The sequence below is a fragment of the Capricornis sumatraensis genome, chromosome 6, assembly GCF_032405125.1.
Source record: "Capricornis sumatraensis isolate serow.1 chromosome 6, serow.2, whole genome shotgun sequence".
Lineage (NCBI taxonomy): Eukaryota > Metazoa > Chordata > Mammalia > Artiodactyla > Bovidae > Capricornis > Capricornis sumatraensis.
Genome location: NC_091074.1, coordinates 55074302 through 55094806, shown reverse-complemented (window position 1 = coordinate 55094806; position 20505 = coordinate 55074302). Strand labels below are relative to the sequence as shown.

The 20505-nt window shown below is 38.6% G+C and overlaps 1 protein-coding gene and 1 non-coding gene across 15 annotated transcripts in view; one reads left to right on the top strand and one right to left on the bottom strand.

The window, feature by feature from the left end:
- The window catches only part of TRPM3 (transient receptor potential cation channel subfamily M member 3), a 927399-nt gene that overhangs the window by 648206 nt on the left and 258688 nt on the right, over positions 1-20505 (top strand). For all 14 annotated transcript variants that reach the window (XM_068974646.1, XM_068974645.1, XM_068974643.1 and 11 more), the window contains exons 5-6: positions 189-313; positions 17862-18033. In XM_068974646.1, coding sequence (XP_068830747.1) covers positions 189-313; positions 17862-18033 — 297 coding nt within the window. The remainder of the gene's footprint in view (positions 1-188; positions 314-17861; positions 18034-20505) is intronic.
- On the bottom strand, positions 12447-12519 carry TRNAC-ACA (transfer RNA cysteine (anticodon ACA)). The gene has a single exon. It is a non-coding gene; the product is annotated as a tRNA-Cys (tRNA).

Below are 20505 nucleotides of genomic sequence, written 5' to 3'. Positions count from 1 at the left end.
AAATGTATCCAGCATCAGAGCTACAAGTTTATGTTCTCTCCTGAACAAGTGTAGTTTTGTAGAAATGTGTCAAAATTTTATATTCAATGCATTTAATCTTAGAAAAAACAGTTACCACTGTTTCCTTCGGATCAATGGAAAGCAATGCTTTGAAAGGCAAAATTAACACTTCTCTTTTTTCTGCTTAGGTGTTATTCGTCATGTTGGCGATGCCTTGAAGGACCATGCATCTAAGTCTCGAGGAAAGATATGTACCATAGGTATCGCCCCCTGGGGAATTGTGGAAAACCAAGAAGACCTGATTGGAAGAGATGTAAGTTCTGGAAGCTGCTCCTCCATGTTGCTTCTCATAGAGGCAATATCAAAAGAGTAAAATAAAATTAATCAGGAAAGTCCTAAGTAAGACTTAACTTCCCTCTTGTTTTGAATCAGTAGGGTATCAATCAAATCAATCAATCAAAATATCAATCAAATTTTGCAAGTACTCTTGGCCCAATTATGTTAAAATTAATTAACAAAATGAGCTCTTTGACTGATACATAAAATGGGGACCTTTCTTCACCCAGGTCTCCAATTTCTTTGTTATTTGAGTGTCCTTCAACTAAGACAGGAGACTACAGAGGGAGATTCTTTTCACTCAAACTTGTGGCTTCCCTCTCCTTTGCTAAATGCTTGGGTGAGGAGTGGACACACTCCTGGGGATCTTTATTCCCCACTCCAGGACTACTCAGAAGCCCTTGACCAAACCCAGAAGAGTATCACCCTTTCTTTCCTATTCTGATGTCTAGAACCACACACTGAACAGAGAATTTGATCCTATTTTTTCTGAGTCATCATCTTATTTCTGTGCCTTCCAGGGTCTCATTTTTGTTTGTTTAAAACTTGCAAACAAGTCATTCCTTACCTCCCTTTTAGAGTTTTTCTCTGATACTAACAACCAGATTTTCCCCTTATGTAATGCTTTCCAAAATTCCAGGTGCATGGGTTAAACTATGCACGCAGATTGCCAGGCATTATTCACTTCTTTGTCCCCAGTAATTTTAGCAATTAATTATTTATCAATGCTTCTCTAAATCAGATCAATACAATCCTTCGTTTCCAATAAAGACCTGCAATACAGTGTAATAAGTGTGCTGAGCAGTGTTTTCTTAGTAACATGAAGTCCATTTGAGCCAAAAAAAAAAAAATTTTTTTTTTAATCAAGAGATTGAGAAGTAACTGGTCCTAAACCACTTCTCCTATTGTATTTATAGTGAAACCATCCTATTTCAGTGAAATATATGCAGTTTTTAAAATACAATGCAAAAACTTTGAATTTAAAAGTCAAAGATCCTGAAACGGAAGCAGCGAATAAATACTCTCTGCATCTTTCAGAACCTTTAAGTAATAAGAAATGTCCATATCAAGGCTACCAAATTACATGTAGAAACAGATCGATTCAGAATATATAGAAAAAGGAATAAGGTATTTTATCAGTGTAGTATTCTCTTAACTAAAATGTACTTGCTGTTTCATATCACATACAAGTTAAATCTTTCAAGCAGCAATTTCCAGTTTGTTATGTTGGCAGAACTGACTGGAAGTAATTGTAATTTTTTTCAAAGTATCTGAGACTAGTCTTTGTGGAATATATTTTGGTTAATTCTTGCCTTAGATTCCTCGTTGACTTTTAAGTATATATCAATTGTGAACTAGAACAAAAACGGTTCTTTTTTGTGCGTGTGAAAAACGGTTCTTAAAGAATTAGAATATGCTAAAATGTCCCCTAATACCAAGAGCATCTAATTGTTCATTTTATTAACAAATGAATTAATTATTTAAAATGCTGTGATGATTCAAAAGTCATTTTTAAATGTTCATAGATTCACATCTCTCTTATAAAACTGAGTTGTTATTATTCAGCTTTGTGGAGGGAAAACCATTTTGGAACTTTCTCATGCAGATGAACTGTGAATAAATGAAAGCTAATTATTTCTTTATTCAAGATAGAGTAGCCATGTAATTACCTCAGTTGCTTAATCATTTTTCAAAGAATGCGGCACTGCCTTTCTGTGTCATTTTGTTTGTCTTATAATTCTATATGATTGCAAAAAGGAAGTACTTATATTGTGTTCACTTGCCATGCTGGGTTAGAAAAATCACTTCTAATTCATTTTCCTCCAATTCTAGCTTCTTTCCTTTGATGTTACCTCCTCACGTTCTCCTCCCTTTCACTCTCCTTTTCTTTCTGCCTGTATTTCTTACCAGTGCTACGCCTATAGGAACTTGCGCCTAAGCCAATAGGGCTTACTTACATTATCTGGTTTCCCAGTGAAAAACTGGCCTTGATCCCAGTGCAGAGAGCAGAAAAAGCCACTTATAAGTTCAATAAAATGTGCACATTCATTGTCCCTGCTTACAGGGGTCTAATAAAGGCAAGTCATGGTTCACCAAGATCCAAGTGAACTTGCAGAGAGATTGAGAAAAGGAAATAAAATTGGCAGGTTGTAGAAAGCACAGGAATAACAATTGTATTTTTGTCCTTTAGTAAATCTTTGACCAAGGTCTATTGCATTTCAACCATTCTGGCATATTTTCCCCCAAACTGGGAAACCAGACTATGCATAGGATTTCTCAGGCTCTTGTATAATAGTGTTTGTTTCTCAGTGAGGCTATGCTATGCTAGATGGTGTCTTTAAATTATTTGGAGCAACAGTGCTGTTTCTGGTGTGCAGGATTTATGACATAGCTTAAGAGACATTTTAATATGTGTTTATTATTCTAATGTGATAATTTAAAAGGAATATGATGTCAGGCTATCATAAAAAAAGTATTTGAATGAAATATTGGTAGTCACTGGTGAAAATCCGCCCAAAATTCATTGAAATAGAAGTGTTGTCTGGTAAGCTTTTTTAAGTAGTTACAATAATTTTCATAACTGGCTTGATTCAATACCTTCCATCTTTATTCTTCCATTTTCTGTAAACAAACTCATATGTAATAAACATCAAAAAGGAAACCTTTTGATATCAGACATCAGGTAGCAGAGGAAAACAACCAACATATTATTAAAATTCCTGGCCATCTCAGAATTCTATCAAAATGCAATCATTTGAAAACAGGATTGTTACATTTTTGCTCAAGTGTATATCTATATCCCAAAATAAGATTGAAGTGGCACAAAATAAATGTCAAGGAGAATCTAGGAAATTTACTTGAAATAAATAAAAATATAAGGATAAAAGAAAGGCTCTATATCTAATGCCAAATATTTTATTTCAGTAGATTTATATCTAGACTGACAGAAAATATAGATCATTTATCTCTATGGGACTGGCTCTCAGATGGGCCATTTAGAGGCTGAAAATTCAATTGTTACCAGAGTTATGTTACTGATAGAAGTAGTAGACATCACAGTTGCATTGCTATTCATCTTAGAATTTGAATATACCTTTGGAATGGCACCATAAATGCAAATACTAGTCCTAAAAATAAAGAAGAAAGTTTAATTTGCCCTAGGGAGTGCTTGTAGGTATTCTAAAGCACTTACCTCCCTTCAAGTCTTATCTCTGAACTAGACTTGAAAGATACAGGACATGTATCTTTGGATTCTGACTTCAAATTAGAGCCACACGCATAGTAGATACTCAATAAATATTGAGGAAGATGATTGGCCATGATGAAATTCAGGCTTCTGGGAAAACAAACATTATGGGGAAAATATATAATAATAAATCTTTTCTGGTTCACAACTTTACCACAACTCCATCTCTACTCATTACAGAGCTTGAGCATACTATAGTAACTATAGTGAGGGATTTTTTTACCCAAGCATCTGCATGAAAAACTATTTTCTTACATAGTAGCTTAAACTGGGAGGTGAATGGTGAAAGCTCTACATGTTGGGTAGGGAGACAAACAAATGTGGAGGCCAACAGGCTCTTCTCTAACCCCTTTGAATCAGATGCATGATCCCCTTGTCTGAGTGATAGAACTAGCCTTAATTCTTTAAATGTGAATGGCTTCAACTCTGTTTAACCAAATCTTTTCAATTAATAAATAAAACAACAGACTTTAATGAAGAATAATGCTGTGAATACTAATATGATAACAATTTTTTTACCCTGCTGTTAGACCTTAAAATGAATATTGTTCAGCCCTTAAGTTTAATTCTACCTCTGTGAGTTTCCATATTATTCCTACTTTTCCTTCCTTCCATGGCCCAGAATCCTATACTTCCCTCAAACAAAGCTCAAACCTCCCTTCCACCAAGACAGTCTCCCTGACTTCACCCACAATGTCATATCTCTGATTATGATTCTCCCACAACTGTCTTACTCCTCAACTTAATTAAAAAGTCATCAAATATAGGGATTAAATGACACTCTGCATGAACATGAGGCATTGATATGTCACTGAAACTCTGAAATTTGATTTCTTTGCCTCTAAATTGACTATAAAAATCACTTGCTCTCTCTGTTTTATACAACTTCCATGAGCATAATCATAACAGTAACTTTAATTTGTGTGTGTGTGTGTGAGAGAAAGAGAGAGAGCTCTTATTTGAGCAAGCTCTCTTTGATTATATATATTAACCTTCTGAGCTATGTTCTATTTCATAAGAAAAATGATTAGAGCCAAGATTCACTGTCTCCAAAGCCCATGCTCTTAATTGATAGTATGCCAGGTGGTCTATAAGAAAATACTTAATGATATTATGTTTTTATTGTTAGTTGAGATACTGGCAGGTATTTTATGCCTGTCGATTGAACTCAGAAGTAGAATGAAAAAAAAAAAGTAGTCTCAATGAAAGTAACCAGAGCCCTTTCTTTGTCCCTAAAATACTCTCAATCTGCAATTATGATTATGAAAGTGTTGCCAGTGTGAACTGGTAAGAATATGATCTGGGAAACTGAGTGGTCTAGATTTACATCCCAGCTACTGCTAAGTCACTTCAGTCGTGTCCAACTCTGTGCGACTCCATAGATGGCCGCCCGTCAGGCTCCCCCATCCCTGGGATTCTCCAGGCAAGAACTCTGGAGTGGGTTACCATTTCCTTCTCCAACGCATGAAAGTGAAAAGTGAAAGTGAAGTCGCTCAGTCGTGTTCCACTGTTCGAGACCCCATGGACTGCAGCCTACCAGTCTCCTCCGTCCGTGGGATTCTCCAAGCAAGAGTACTGGAGTGGGGCACCATTGCCTTCTCCAGATTTATATCCCAGCTACACAATTTATTACTTATGTAACAATGGGCAAGTTTGTTAATCACACTGTGTTTAGTTTCACCATCAGTAAAATCGGAAGGATGATAGTGAGACTTCTGAGTGCCATTATAAGAATGAAATGAATTGTGATTTTCATATGACTCATTTCAGACTGAGCTTCTTGCTTTAGAAAACAGTCTGACCAGAATTGTTTCAGGTAATTTAACAGTTTCTGAAGACTTTATGATTTGTCTTTTTCCAAATTTAAATTAATAAAACATGCCAAATGAAAAATCTAGACATGATTACAAGAAAAAGCACTTTTCATCTTAACCTGAGGATGAAAATTGTGTTTGGGTAGATTTTCAAAACATGATCTCATGTGGTTGTTAAATTATCTTGAATTCAATGATAGCTTCTATTTTCCCTAAACTATACATTTATTTTCAGAATTTTATAACCTTTAAAAGTTGTTACCTTTAATTGGAAAGTGTTCTTTTGATGTCATTTTTATAGTTTAAGCCAAGAAATATCAAGTTTAATAATGCAATTGATGGATAATTCTAGTACAGTTTTCAACTCAGTGTATTTTTCACTTCAAATTCAAGCCAAATGTGAACTTCATATTGTAATCTCAGAAAACCTCCCAAGAGTGTCCTTACATGATATTTGTTGGACTTCTATGATAGGTTAGATAAGATATATTCAGAGGATGTGAGAGGAGAAATTGAGACAAGGAGACCCCACCAATGCTGTGCAGTCATAAAGGAGCCAATGCTACCTAACTCTGGGCCACACGCAGGTTTGGGACTACATTCAGTTGCATGACAATGCAGTTTCAGTAAGCAGTGCTGAATTTGGATTTGGACATGTTGGTTTCAAAGTTCCTTTGAAATATCTATGTGAAATTGTCCAGCAGCATTGTGAGAAAGATCTTGTTACCCACTTAGTTTCAGAAGGTGTCTGCATATAGATGACAACTGCTGCTGCTGCTAAGTCACTTCGGTTGTGTCTGAATCTGTGTGACCCCGTAGACAGCAGCCCACCAGGCTCCCCTGTCCCTGGGATTTTCCAGGCAAGAGTACTGGAATGGGGTGCCATAGCCTTCTCCGAGACGACAACTGAAGTCACTGCAATACAGGACAGGATGCAGGGAGGGCCTGAGGATATCCCAGATCCTGGTGTGAGCCAATATTTAATGGCTGCGCAGAGAGAAGCAGCCTGCAAATGGAGAGCAGAGGAAAGGCTAAGAGAGAGCAGCAAAAGCAGAGGGTGTTATGGAAGTCAAGGGAAGAGTGTGCTTCAGAGGATAGAGTGAAGGGTAATGCCCAGTATAACTGAGGGACTAAGGAAGATAAGGACTTGGAAGCATTCACTCAGTTTATCAAGACAGACATCATTTGCCTCACTGATCAAAGCTGTTTCAGAAGCCAAATGAAGGATCGAGCCACATTTCAATAGGTTGAGGAGGGGAAAAAAGTAGAGATGGCAAGTAGAAACTACCTTTTAGAGGTTTGGCTGAGATGAGAAGGGACATGAGTAGCCAAAGGGAACCATAGTTGGAGGGATTTTTTTCTTCAAAACTGGGAGAGATTTGAGTTTGTTTATGTTTGTGGTATAAATGGAGTTAGGGATGGTGAGGAGATAATTGATGAAATAAGTCCCAGAGTGGCCCTGTGGTGATGAGAGCTAAAGGGGAGATTAAACATCTGTACCCTTGTAACCAAAGGAGAAGAAGAAAAACTATGTAGGCAAAGAGTTGATGGTAGGATGTTGACGTTTAGTTGGAGGTTTATCATTTATCACAGAAATAATACTATCAACACTATTGTAGAGCTTAATAAGTATCAGCATCCAACTAAGCACTTTACACAGACAGTCATTTAATTCTCATAATGGCACTCAAAAGTTATTTTTAGTATCCCCATTTTACTAATGCGAGAAACTAAACATGATGAAATTAAGTAACTTGTCCAGTGTTACATAACTAATAAATTGTGTAGCTAGGATGTAAACCTAGGCCAGCCAGTACCCTCGATCATATCTTTACTTATTATGCAATATTACTTCTCCATATATGAGCAACTGTCATTTATTTGAGTTCATATGTGGATTGTTTCATGAGTTTTATATCTCACTGAACCCTAAAAATGCCCCAATGAGGTGGCCTATAATCATAATAATCTCCATTTACAAATAGAGACACTGACACACAGATAGTAAATAACCTGCTTAAGTCAACCAACTGGGAAGTGTGTAAGCACAGGAGTCAGCTAATCTGCTGAATGAGGATATACAGTGTTTGGGGTCAGATATATGAGGAGAGTGAAGGATGGTGGTCATTGCCCCAGTGGAGAACAGGACTAATCGGAGCCCAGAGATGGAATGCTAGGCAATTCAGAGGACCCAGGGTCACTAGAAGTCATGAAATTGTGATGCATCAGTGAATCCAGCATAGAGGAAAAAGAATACGTTTTGAAATCTCAAAGAAGATAACAACGATATACTATTATATTAGCTATCTATCACTGTATAACAGATTACCTCAAAACTTAATGGCTTAAGACATATTCATTATCTCACAGTTTCTGAATGGCTTACTTGGGTAGTTCTGAGTTGGGGTCTCTCTTAAGGTCACAGTCAAGTTGTAAGCTGAGGCTGCATCATCTAAAGGCTTAAATGGGCCTGGAGTGCCTTCTTCCAAGACGACTCATGGCTTTTGGGGAGAGTTCTCACCATGTCTACCTATCCAGAAAGGTGCCTTATTGATGGCACCTGGCTCACCCAGAGTAAGTGATTCAAGAGAGAGCAAAAAGGAAGCCCCTTATGACCTAGTTTTAGAAGCCACACACCATCCTTTTTGATTCTATGAATGCTTAGAAGTGAGTCACTGAATCCAGCCATATTAAGGGAAGATTTTCAAAGAATTTCTAAATATATTTTAAAATCACCCCACTGATACATGGTGATTTCTAAAGCAAGGCACCCCTTTCAAAACTTAAGGTCTTTTCCCACAACCAGTAAACCCTGTGTCTGAGTGGTACACAGTCCCCCTCAGGACAGGGCAAAAGGAGGTGAGCCTATTTGAGCAGAAAGCCTGAAATGTGGATGGTGCAACTCTCTGAAGCCCATGAGTTGAACACATTTTCAAAGTGCTGTAAAATGATGCATTTGTTTTCCTGTGGATTATAGTGGGAGTCAAGCAGCTAAAGTATCTGGGCATTCTTTACAGATGGATTTCTGGGTTTGCTGGTTTCTTATTTGGATTGCAGAGCTGGGATATAGTGTCTGGGTTTCAGTGTGACCCTGCTTTATACCTAGACTTACAGCTGAGTTGCCTGAATAGGAAACAACAAGCCAGTGCCCTGTTAGCTCAGACTTCACTGTAATTTTAAGGATGCACTGTGCCTTTCTTTTTTTCTTTAATATCATTCTCTCAGTCCCCTTATTTCTTTATCTCAGACACAGAGGTCGTTTCCCACTGCTCTGCGGTATGCTCTTTTCTCTCCCAGAAATGCATGCCTGATCCTAAGAGAACCCTGCCACTCCTTTTGTTTCTCTCTCTCCGAAGCACAAACCCCATTTTGCTGCTGCTGCCCTTCCTGACCTCTGTCTACTATCTAGTTCTAGAGGCCTCATCTGGAAATAATAGGATCAGCTGTCAGAAGGATTTTAATGCCTGGCTGAGTCACTGACAAAAATGTCCAACACCAAAACCAACCATAGTATCATTTAGAAATTTAAAATCAGGCTGGGTCCTCTGTCTTTCCTCTAAATATCTCCTGTCCTGTAAAGGAAATTAAGGTCTACCTGTGATTTAGAGGGAACAGTGTGCTTAGCGGGGCAGATTTGGCCAAGATACTCCACACCTCTAAGGTGCTATAGTTTTGTCTTTAGAATAAGCATGAAATGGATTAATCCACTTAAAAGTGTCTATCACAGTGCCTGGCATGCAATAAGCAATAAAAAGAATGCTAATTTTCTTCCTGTAAAAATTATAATCATGGTGCTATTAGGAGGGAAAGAGTGATTCAGTGGGCTATACTTCCCCTACCCTGTTATTGCCTGGGCAGCTTGATACACACCTCACCGGGTAATAAGGTCTGGGATTGCAGAAGGCTTGTGATTGATGACTCAAAAACCTGATTTAGCTCAATTCAGTTCTATTCAGGAAAGAAGTCACAGATACCTAAACGACTCTTGCATTGTGGAAAGTACCACAAAATGGAAGAGATCCCCAAGATTTGAGCAAACTACTTTTTTTTTGTAGCCAAAACACATAGCAAGGCATTGTTCGGTACTAACTTGGGAAAGGCAAGTGGATTTTTTAATACAGACTGTTCAGATTCAACTTTAGAGATAGAAAGCCTTTAGAATTTATAGTCAAGTCCTCTTCCTTACAGGTGAGAAACTACCATCCGAAAAGTTTATTTTGATAAATATACTTTGAACATTTATTTCAGATATTACTTAGATGCAAGATTATGTCTCTTTAAGCCAGTCCAGTACTTACCACATACATTTCCTAGAGAAATTCTGAGTGTGTGAATGAATGAATGAATATGTTAGGTAGTTAGAATAGGAAAAAAGGAGTCCAAAATGCCAGTGGATAAAAGACAAAGGAGGGAAAAGCATGAAAATGGAACGAAGGAAGGTCCGAGGACGGGAGTGAGAACCTCAGGTGAAACAAACAGCCCTCCTGGCTAGCCTAATTTAATAGGGCAGGCTCAGGGGGATGAGAAAAAAACATAAAAAGAGGAGCCAAAATTGAGCCCCTCTATTTTTTTGGTTGACCCGCCCTCACGCCTCAAGGATGTATTTTCCTTTGCCTGCCAAATAAAACTGAGCAGCAACCAAACTGTAACACTGCTCCACCATTTCAAATTTTTGCTGCAGTGAGACAGAACTGAGGAAATTACACACTCCCCCGACAAATAAACTGAAAGACTTGCCCAGGGTAACAAATTAGTAATTGGAGGAACTACAACTTAAAGTTCCATCTCCTGACTTCCTACTAGGCACTCCCAGGTGAGACCAGAACGTGCGTAAAAACAGCTAGGAAAATTCCAGCCAGTGCCCTATATCAACTCCCACATGATTGATTTAAACCTATCCAAGTAGAACAGATGCTCCTGAACGATGTTCAATTCTTCCACAGTGTCTCTAGATCAGTTCTCTCCTGACAATGATAATGGCCCTACAAATGTCCTGTATAAAGACCCTCCACCTCATTAACTCCTTGAGCAATTTCTGTTACATTCCCTCTTTGTTGAAAAGTAAAGGTACACAGAAGCCTTGGAACCAGACATTACCAAGCAGCCAATACAAAGTTGTGTACAGTAGATTAATGAATGATATACTAAGTATCAAAAATCCATTTCTGTGCAGATTTCCCTTCTGTGTATAGATACCAATGTCATTACCAGTCATGAAGATCACTTGATATGTAGACCTTTCAGACACCATTCACCCTTCTAGACACAGATTCCTCATTTGAAATGCAAAACACAGAATATTATTTGAGTGATTCTCTTCTCAGTTCTCTCAAGGGTGGTATATAACATGTACCATCCTATATTCTTAGGAGAGAAGATGATCTGTTATACACAGTCAATACTGCAGAACATTAGAGTTTGATTCTCCCAGGAAACACTGGCTGAGAAATGTGCTGGAGCAATCTGTATACCTACAGGTCACAGTTGTTCTTGCTATACACACATGCACATGCCCATACACACGTTTCCAAAAACATCCTCTTTTTATGAGCTCTTAACAATAAAAATGATGCATTACCTCCAGAATTTTGTCAGAGGGAAAATTCATTTGTATTCATGTGCTACAAAGACATTATTTTTTTCTATTTGAAAAACATAACAGGAAGATCAGCATATCTTTTGTAGATATGCAAATTGTAAGTTGAACAAAAATAGACTGCTGGTATGTTTGTTATGAGGAATATTAAGTAGATTTTGTAGAAAAGTTGGACCCAAGTGCATTCCTCTGAAGTATTTAGGAAGTTATTTCCAACTCTGCATTTAATCAGCAAACATTTCCAGAATATCACCATCTTAAATGACCTGCTGCTAGGTCACTTCAGTCGTGTCCGACTCTGTGCGACCCCAGAGATGGCAGCTCACCAGGCTCTTCTGTCCTTGGGATTCCCCAAGCAAGAACACTGGAGTGGGTTGCCATTTCCTTCTCCAATGCATGAGAGTGAAAAGTGAAAGTGAAGTCGCTCAGTCATGTCCGACTCTTTGCAACCCGGTAGACTACACCCCACCAGGCTCCTCTGTCCATGGGATTTTCCAAGCAAGAGTACTGGAGTGGGGTGCCATTGCCTTCTCCGCTTAAATGACCTACGAGGACATAAAAAGAAAAAAACACTTGCATATTTTAAGCAACTGATTACTAATTTGTTTTCTTTACTTATATTGATTAGCTTAAATACCTGTGTTAAAGAGAAATCAATGATTTGTCTCCCATCATTTCATTTTGGTCACTAGTTTGCAATTGGAAAATCAGTTTATAGTTGGTAAAATAAAGCCCAACTTGACAGGGAATTCACATTTGTAGATTGCCTGAAAAACCTACCAGGCATAGTGCCAGTTATTCACAGTAACTGTACTTGCCAGTTACACTATAATCTTATCTAATCCCCATGAGGTAAGAAGTTTTATCATTTCCCTTTTACAGATTAAAAATATGAGATTCATATTCACACACTGTTGACAGAACTGGGATTCAAAGAAATTTCCATGCTCTAAATGTTCATGATTGTTCTAGGAGTCAACATACCTTCCTCCAGTGATGACTAGAAAATAATTTAGGACATTTAACTTATTTTTTTGATTTATATCCTCCATTATTCAGCAGAAAGAAATCTTTGCCAAAATATAACCACCTTTAAGTTATCTTAACATAAGATTCAAAGAAACAGGAGCAGTAAAATGAAGAAATTAAAATTCATGAGTGACACTGTAAATTTGACCCTCTTATCATAACTAACTTAGATGTTTAATATTTCTAAAGAGCTGATGCACCATGTTTCACAAGAAAAGAAAGTAAAAACTCTGAAGACTGAAGTGCCAATGTCCTTGGAATATTGTGGTAGGGGAAACATATATGTAGAATATCAAAGTGAAGCTGCTCAGTCATGTCTGACTTTTTGCAACCCCATGGACTGTAGCCTGCAAGGCTCCTCTGTCTATGGGATTTTCCAGGCAAGGATACTGGAGTGGGCTGCCATTTCCTTCTCCAGGGGATCTTCCCAACCCAGGGATCGAACCTGGGTCTTCCGCATTGTAGGCAGATGCTTTTACCATCTGAGCCACCAGGGAAGTATATAGAACATAGTCAGATGATTTAATTATGTTCTTTTAATCTCAGATCATGGTAATAATGTCAGGTTGGCCCAGAAGCATTTTCACTCCTTTATTCATTTGAACCATTCAACTTCAGCTTCTTCAGCATTACTGGTTGGGGCACAGACTTGGATTACGGTGATATTGAATGGTTTTCCTTGGAAACAAACAGAGATCATTCTGTCATTTTTGAGACCGCATCCAAGTACTGCATTTCAGACTCTTTTGCTGACCATGATGGCTACTCCATTTCTTCTGAGGGATTCCTGCCCACAGTAGTAGATATAATGGTCACCTGAGTTAAATTCACCCATTCAAGTCCATTTTAGTTTGCTAATTCCTAGAATGTTGACGTTCACTCTTGCCATCTCTTGTTTGACCACTTCCAGTTTGCCTTGATTCATGGACCTGACATTCCAGGTTCCTATGCAATATTGCTCTTTACAGCATCAGACTTTGTTTCTATCACCAGTCACATCCACAGCTGGGTATTGTTTTTGCTTTGGCTTCATCCCTTCTTTCTTTCTGGAGTTATTTCTCCACTGATCTCCAGTAGCATATTGGACATCTACTGACCTGGAGAGTTCCTCATTCAGTAATCCTATTATTTTGCCTTTTCATACTGTTCATGGGGTTCTCAAGGCAAGAATACTGAAGTGGTTTGCCATTCCCTTCTCCAGTGGACCACATTCTGAAGTTGAATGGTTCTATGAAGACCTACAAGACCTTTTAGAACTAACACCCAAAAAAGATGTCCTTTTCATTATAGGGGACTGGAATGCAAAAGTAGGACGTCAAGAAACACCTGGGGTAACAGGCAAATTTGGCCTTGGAATGCGGAATGAAGCAGGGCAAAGACTAATAGAGTTTTGCCAAGAAAATGCACTGGTCATAGCAAACACCCTCTTCCAACAACACAAGGGAAGACTCTACACATGGACATCACCAGATGATCAACACCGAAATCAGATTGATTATATTCTCTGCAGCCAAAGATGGAGAAGCTCTATACAGTCAGCAAAAACAAGACCAGGAGCTGACTGTGGCTCAGATCATGAAGTCCTTATTGCCAAATTCAGACTTAAGTTGAAAAAAGTCGGGAAAACAGCTAGACCATTCAGGTATGACCTAAATCAAATCCCTTATGATTATACAGTGAAAGTGAGAAATAGATTTAAGGGTCTAGATCTGATGGATAGAGTGCCTGATGAACTATGGACGGAGGTTCGTGACATTGTACAGGAGACAGGGATCAAGACCATCCCCATGGAAAAGAAATACGAAAAAGCAAAATGGTTGTCTGGGGAGGTCTTACAAATAGCTGTGAAAAGAAGAGAAGCAAAAAGCGAAGGAGAAAAGGAAAGATATAAGCATCTGAATGCAGAGTTCCAAAGAATAGCAAGGAGAGATAAGAAAGCCTTCCTCAGTGATCAATGCAAAGAAATAGAGGAAAACAACAGAATGAGAAAGACTAGAGATCTCTTCAAGAAAATTAGAGATACCAAGGGAACATTTCATGCAAAGATGGACTGGATAAAGGACAGAAATGGTATGGACCTAACGGAAGCAGAAGATATTGAGAAGAGGTGGCAAGAATACACAGAACAACTGTACAAAAAAGACCTTCACAACCCAGATAATCACGATGGTGTGATCACTCATCTAGAGCCAGACATCCTGGAATGTGAAGTCAAGTGGGCCTTAGAAAGCATCACTACAAACAAAGCTAGTGAAGGTGATGGAATTCCAATGGAGCTATTTCAAATCCTGAAAGATGATGCTGTGAAAGTGCTGCACTCAATATGCCAGCAAATTTGGAAAACTCAGCAGTGGCCACAGGACTGGAAAAGGTCAGTTTTCATTCCAATACCAAAGAAAAGCAATGCCAAAGAATGCTCAAAATACTGCACAGTTGTACTCACCTCACATGCTAGTAAAGTAATGCTCAAAATTCTCCAAGCCAGGCTTCAACAAGATGTGAAGCGTGAACTTCCAGATGTTCAAGCTGGTTTTAGAAAAGGCAGAGGAACCAGAGATCAAATTGCCAATATCCGCTGGATCATGGAAAAAGCAAGAGAATTCCTGAAAAACATCTATTTCTGCTTTATTGACTATGCCAAAGCCTTTGACTGTGTGGATCACAATAAACTGTGCAAAATTCTGAGAGAGATGGGAATACCAGACCACCTGACCTGCCTCTTGAGAAATCTATATGCAGGTCAGGAAGCAACAGTTAGAACTGGACATGGAACAACAGACTGGTTCCAAATAGGAAAAGGAGTCAGTCAAGGCTGTAGATTGTCACCCTGCTTATTTAACTTCTATGCAGAGTACATCATGAGAAACGCTGGACTGGAAGAAACACAAGCTGGAATCAAGACTGCTGGGAGAAATATCAATAACCTCAGATATGCAGATGACACCACCCTTATGGCAGAAAGTGAAGAGGAACTAAAAAGCCTCTTGATGAAAGTGAAAGAGGAGAGTGAAAAAGTTGGCTTAAAGCTCAATGTTCAGAAAATGAAGATTATGGCATCCGGTCCCATCACTTCATGGGAAATAGATGGGGAAACAGTGGAAACAGTGTCAGACTTTATTTTTCTGGGCTCCAGAATCACTGCAAATGGTGACTGCAGCCATGAAATTAAAAGACGCTTACTCCTTGGAAGAAAAGTTATGACCAACCTAGATAGCATATTCAAAAGCAGAGACATTACTTTGCCGACCAAGGTCCGTCTAGTCAAGGCTATGGTTTTTCCAGTGGTCATATATGGACGTGAGAGTTGGACTGAGAAGAAGGCTGAGTGCGGAAGAATTGATGCTTTTGAACTGTGGTGTTGGAGAAGACTCTTGAGAGTCCGTTGGACTGCAAGGAGATCCAACCAGTCCATTCTGAAGGAGATCAGCCCTGGGATTGCTTTGGAAGGAATGATGCTAAAGCTGAAGCTCCAGTACTTTGGCCACCTCACGTGAAGAGTTGACTCATTGGAAAAGACTCTGATGCTGGGAGGGGGATTGGGGGCAGGAGGAGAAGGGGACAACAGAGGATGAGATGGCTGGATGGCATCACTGACTCACTGGACGTGAGTCTGAGTGAACTCCGGGAGTTGGTGATGGACAGGGAGGCCTGGTGTGCTGCAATTCATGGGGTTGCAAAGAGTTGGACACGACTGAGCGACTGAACTGAACTGAACTGAACTGATTCATTTGAAAATGTCAGTTTCACTTATGATCTTTAATTAGGTTCCCAAGAATTAGAAAACATGCCCTGTATCTCCGCTAGAACGTGTCTAGGGTTCACCATCATTAACCTCTAGAAAATCTACATGCCCCTCACAGAACTGCTTTGGGGTTCCCTCCTTTTTAGCATGGAGCCTTGGGGAACTGCTGTTAGGAAAGAGACAACAGTAACCTCAAGTGTTTTCTTTTGTCCAAAAGTACGATGCATAGGCACTTTAAGAATAGGAGAAAGTCTTCTGCTAAGTCTTTTTCAACAAAGCATTAATATTTATTAACTTGCACTCTGCAGTAGAATGAATGTTTTATGATCAAAAACAAGTAACAACAAAATGGAAATTTTAATCACAAGTGACCTACTCTTTCAGTGATAAAGAACTCAGGATGGGGTTAGCCAACCACTCTCTCTGTAATTCAGGGGTGAGGGGACTCTCATTCACTCATCTAGACAAAAGAGTAATTGAACACTGCTCCATGTGATTACTAGAAACAATAATCACAAATTTATGGGCTTCCTTTATCAATGAGAGCCAACAAGAATGAAGCCATGAATTAATGTTAAATTATGCTATATTTACAAATAAAGACATATTTTAAAAGACTGAAGGGTATTTCAAAAGCTCAGAATTACCCATTTTAAATGTAGATTAGATCAATTCCCAAACAATTCAGATAAGAGAGAGTTTTTAATTTTCAACTGTCTCAAGTTTCATTTAAATTAATTCATTCACTATTCATTGAGTAAATTGTGTGTGCCAGGCACATAGAAATGTGGGATTTTGAATCAGCATCAAGGTGTAAAATATGACTTTTATGAGATCTTTTCTACTAACACTGTCTTTATTAAATTACTTTCTAATTCCTTTATCAAACTACTCAATCTTACTACAGCTTTTCCTGATGAGTTATTTCATACCAAAAATGAACAAGAGCATCTCAACTCTATAATTAATGTATATACTGCATAAAGGCACAGAAATAAAAGCCCCTTTGCATTTATTTCTGTCTTGTCAATTTCAGTGATTCAGTACAGAGATAACTGTACAGAGTTTGTATAACAATGAGTTTGTTGAATGTCCCTTTTCATAGTCTTGAGTGAAGTTTTTACCTAAATATTCTAATACATCATTTTGTTTCCATTGTGTCTAAACAGTTTGGGAAAGGGGAATGAATAACCATGGATTTTGGAATCAGGCAGACCTGGATGTGAATTCTGGTTCTGTGTGTAGCAAACTCTTGTAAAACCTATGTCATCTCTATCTGTTTCCTCATATACACAATAAACATGACAGCACCTACCTTGCATGATTGTTTCAAGGAGGATAGATAATGTATAAAGCAACTAGTTCACAATAGGTTTTGTTTTTCTTTTTAGATCAAAAGTCTAAAAGACCATACTAAGCATTGTTCTGTTTTAGGTAGTATAATTCACCATGAAATTAAGATAACAAAACCAAAAACTATAACAGAGATGAACATTTTAAACCTGATTTATATTCATCTCATGGGACAGTTATTTTTACATTCAGCATTTCCACTTAAGGTGTCTAATAAGAACAGTGTAGATTTTTAAATAATAGACCTTCAGATTGCTGAATGAGAGCAGTCACTCCTACTCAATTCCCTACCCACCATCCCTAACCCTCCACTATACTCCCGAATCATGCCTGCTCTTCTGTGCCTGTTAGAGTGTGGACATGATAGAGAGAAGAAACATAGAAACAAAATAAACCTAAAAATTATTTTTGGTTCATCAGTATGTATAAACAATCAACTTCAAAATGAAACAGACATTCACATGCCAGTTTTTGAGAACAATAAAATCACAAACTCTTTCTGTATAAATCCCAAAATTAAAGAAATCCGTAATCCTTTAAGCATAATCATGCTTTGAATAGAACATTTACTATAAATCTTGCTTCTACCCAAAACAATATTAAAAAGAGGATATAGACTATTCTTTCACTGTCCCAAAGAATTTATCTCACTTCCCTCTCTCTCTTTCCTGTCTGTCTGATTCTCCTTTTCATATGTAGTACTCTTTTCTCTGACTTCTGCCCCTTCCTTTTGAAATTCTACAGGTGGTCCGGCCGTATCAGACCATGTCCAATCCCATGAGCAAGCTCACTGTTCTCAACAGTATGCATTCCCACTTCATTCTGGCCGACAATGGGACCACTGGAAAGTATGGAGCAGAGGTGAAGCTTAGGAGACAACTGGAAAAGCATATTTCACTCCAGAAGATAAACACAAGTAAGTCTACTGCTGTCTACTCATGCCTCATAGCAAATAAAAGTGAGGAAATTTCAAATGCAGACCATTATTTCTACGTGGCTAATGGTTAGAATTAGAGGAAGTCACCTAGAGGGGGATGACTGGAGGCTCAAGAAGCGATTACACAGTTAGTGGACTCAAGCTCACTCATTACGTGTGAAATATCCAACCCCGTTTGGAGTTTATAAATGCAGATAAGCCTTTCTTTCCAAACTTTTTTCTATATCCTTTACACAATGCTCTAAGGAGAGAAAGCACCCTGGAGAAATTTTTTCCACTTATTAAGCTATTTTGGGTGGCTAAAAGAAAAGAAAACAGTTTTTGATCTTAGCATAGATCTGGCTGTGCAAAGGCATTTCAAGGGAACTGACACTCTCTAAACTAAAGCATAATGTCTAACCATCTTGATGAAACTTTAATTATGTCTCTTAATTTTATGTATGTATTCATTCACTGTCTCTAGATACCTACATATTTAGATATATGTATGTATTTATAGGTACCATGTATACTTAGCCTATGGTTATACTAAAATTATCTAAGTACTTATGTGTTCTATGCAATATTTATTATGTACCCATTTAACTATAGAAGGTAGCATTGTAAAAACAATGATGCTCCTGAAATCACTAAATGGCTTGCATTTTAATATAATAGAGATATATAAACAATCTACTGTCCTTCCTCACAAAATACATTCATTTTGTTTTCACAAAGTAACACATAGCTTCATGGCAGATTCAGGTTTTGTGGTAACTGTGTGTTCCATCAGGGAAACTTGGCTTTAATTGATTGAACTTTCAAAGCCTGCCGTTCCAAATAATAAAAGATTTTCTTTGGCTCAGTAAGTTTTCAGAAGTTCAGTGTAACACAATTCAACAGATCCAAATGGCTTTTCTCATCTCTTGTCTTTTCTCTGCATCATCCAGAATGGATTGTGCTTGCTGTCACCACCTTCCTCCCCAGGACTGGGATGCCAGACCTGTCAGACCATAACTTGGCTTTCCTACAGTTTGTTTTCTGGTTCTACCTTTTACTACTTTACCATCTTTTACTACTGTTTTAACAGGCAAATTTCATACCTTCATCTTTTTCACAGAGAAGTCTGGAATAATAAATTGTGATGTAGGCCTGAAGTCAAAATTATATTAGAAAACTCTCTTCTATCTAAGAAACTTCAATAGTCTTTGGAAAGAGAAAGCACAGGATTACCCAAAGATAACCATCTTTGGGGGGGGGGGGGAAAGAGTAGAAAAGACTAGAAAATCCATCCAGAAACCAGCAGAGATCAAAAGTAAAAAAGTGCTATTGCCAATGGGTGGTTGTTATACTGAAATTGAATTTTATTATAATATTTGATAGAAAAGCAAATCTTATCTAATTAATGTTATCTATTTAGGTTTTCATAGGCTATAGGATTACTTTTTTTTTACACCAGCAGGTTAAGAAGGAACCTAAATAGGAATAACCTGAAAGCTGAAGGAGATGGAAGCAGGATAGACAAAGTGCAAATGCAGGGTCAAGTTCAGTGCTTAGTAATGAGACCAAATTTGTCCAGACACAAAAAGCATGCCATTGTGTCAGGTCCTGATGGCAGCTGGGCCAGATATATTCATTAATGTTGTGAAGAGAGCTAGGCATGTAGTTGTGTAAATTGTATTCTTAACTATGGAGGTGCCAGCAGGAGCTAAAACCTAGCCAGGGCTGTGTGTGCCAAACCCTGTACCTTATAGGCTGCCTGAGGAAAGATACTCTTTTCTACTTGGCCATTCGAGAGAAGGCACCCTTTTTTAATTAGGAGGTGCACCTTTCTCCAAAGCTCCTGGAGGTGCTATCTGCAGGGATGGCCCTGCAGAGGAGGCTTGTGGGCCGTGGCTAAGGAGCAGAGCCCAGCAGAGAGTTGGAGAGCAGGCCAAGGCTTGTGGCGTCAGGGGTTCTGGAGAAGCCAGGACACCAGGTGCACGCCTCATGCCATTCATGTGACAGTAGACCCTTGCAAGCATGTCGAGGCAGGTAGTGACATGCACGCATGTTGACAAGTGGAGTCCTGGTCAGGGGTCTAGGCCACAAAGGAGGGAATAAGCACAGATCCAGCTTCCAAGCTGAAACACAGGTCAGAGAAGCTGGCTTGAGACTCCTGAAAGGCTTCAAGTCCACAAATAAGACTGGACCTCAGATCTGGGGTAGAGGCCGAGCCCCTTGATTAGGCTAAATGATAGTCGCTGGAACAGAATGGGGGTAGGGAGAGGCAAGTAGTCATTTCATTCATCATAATTTATAAACATAATTTTCCTCCTTGTTTTGGGGACTGTATTTGAGGCTTTAAGAAATCCATAGGCTTCCATTCAATGCAAATAGTTCAATGAGAAAAAGAGAGTTAAAGATGCCCAGAGGAGATCCCTAAAGTCACAAGAAGTTAAAAGGCTCAGGACCAAGAATGTGCCACAAGTT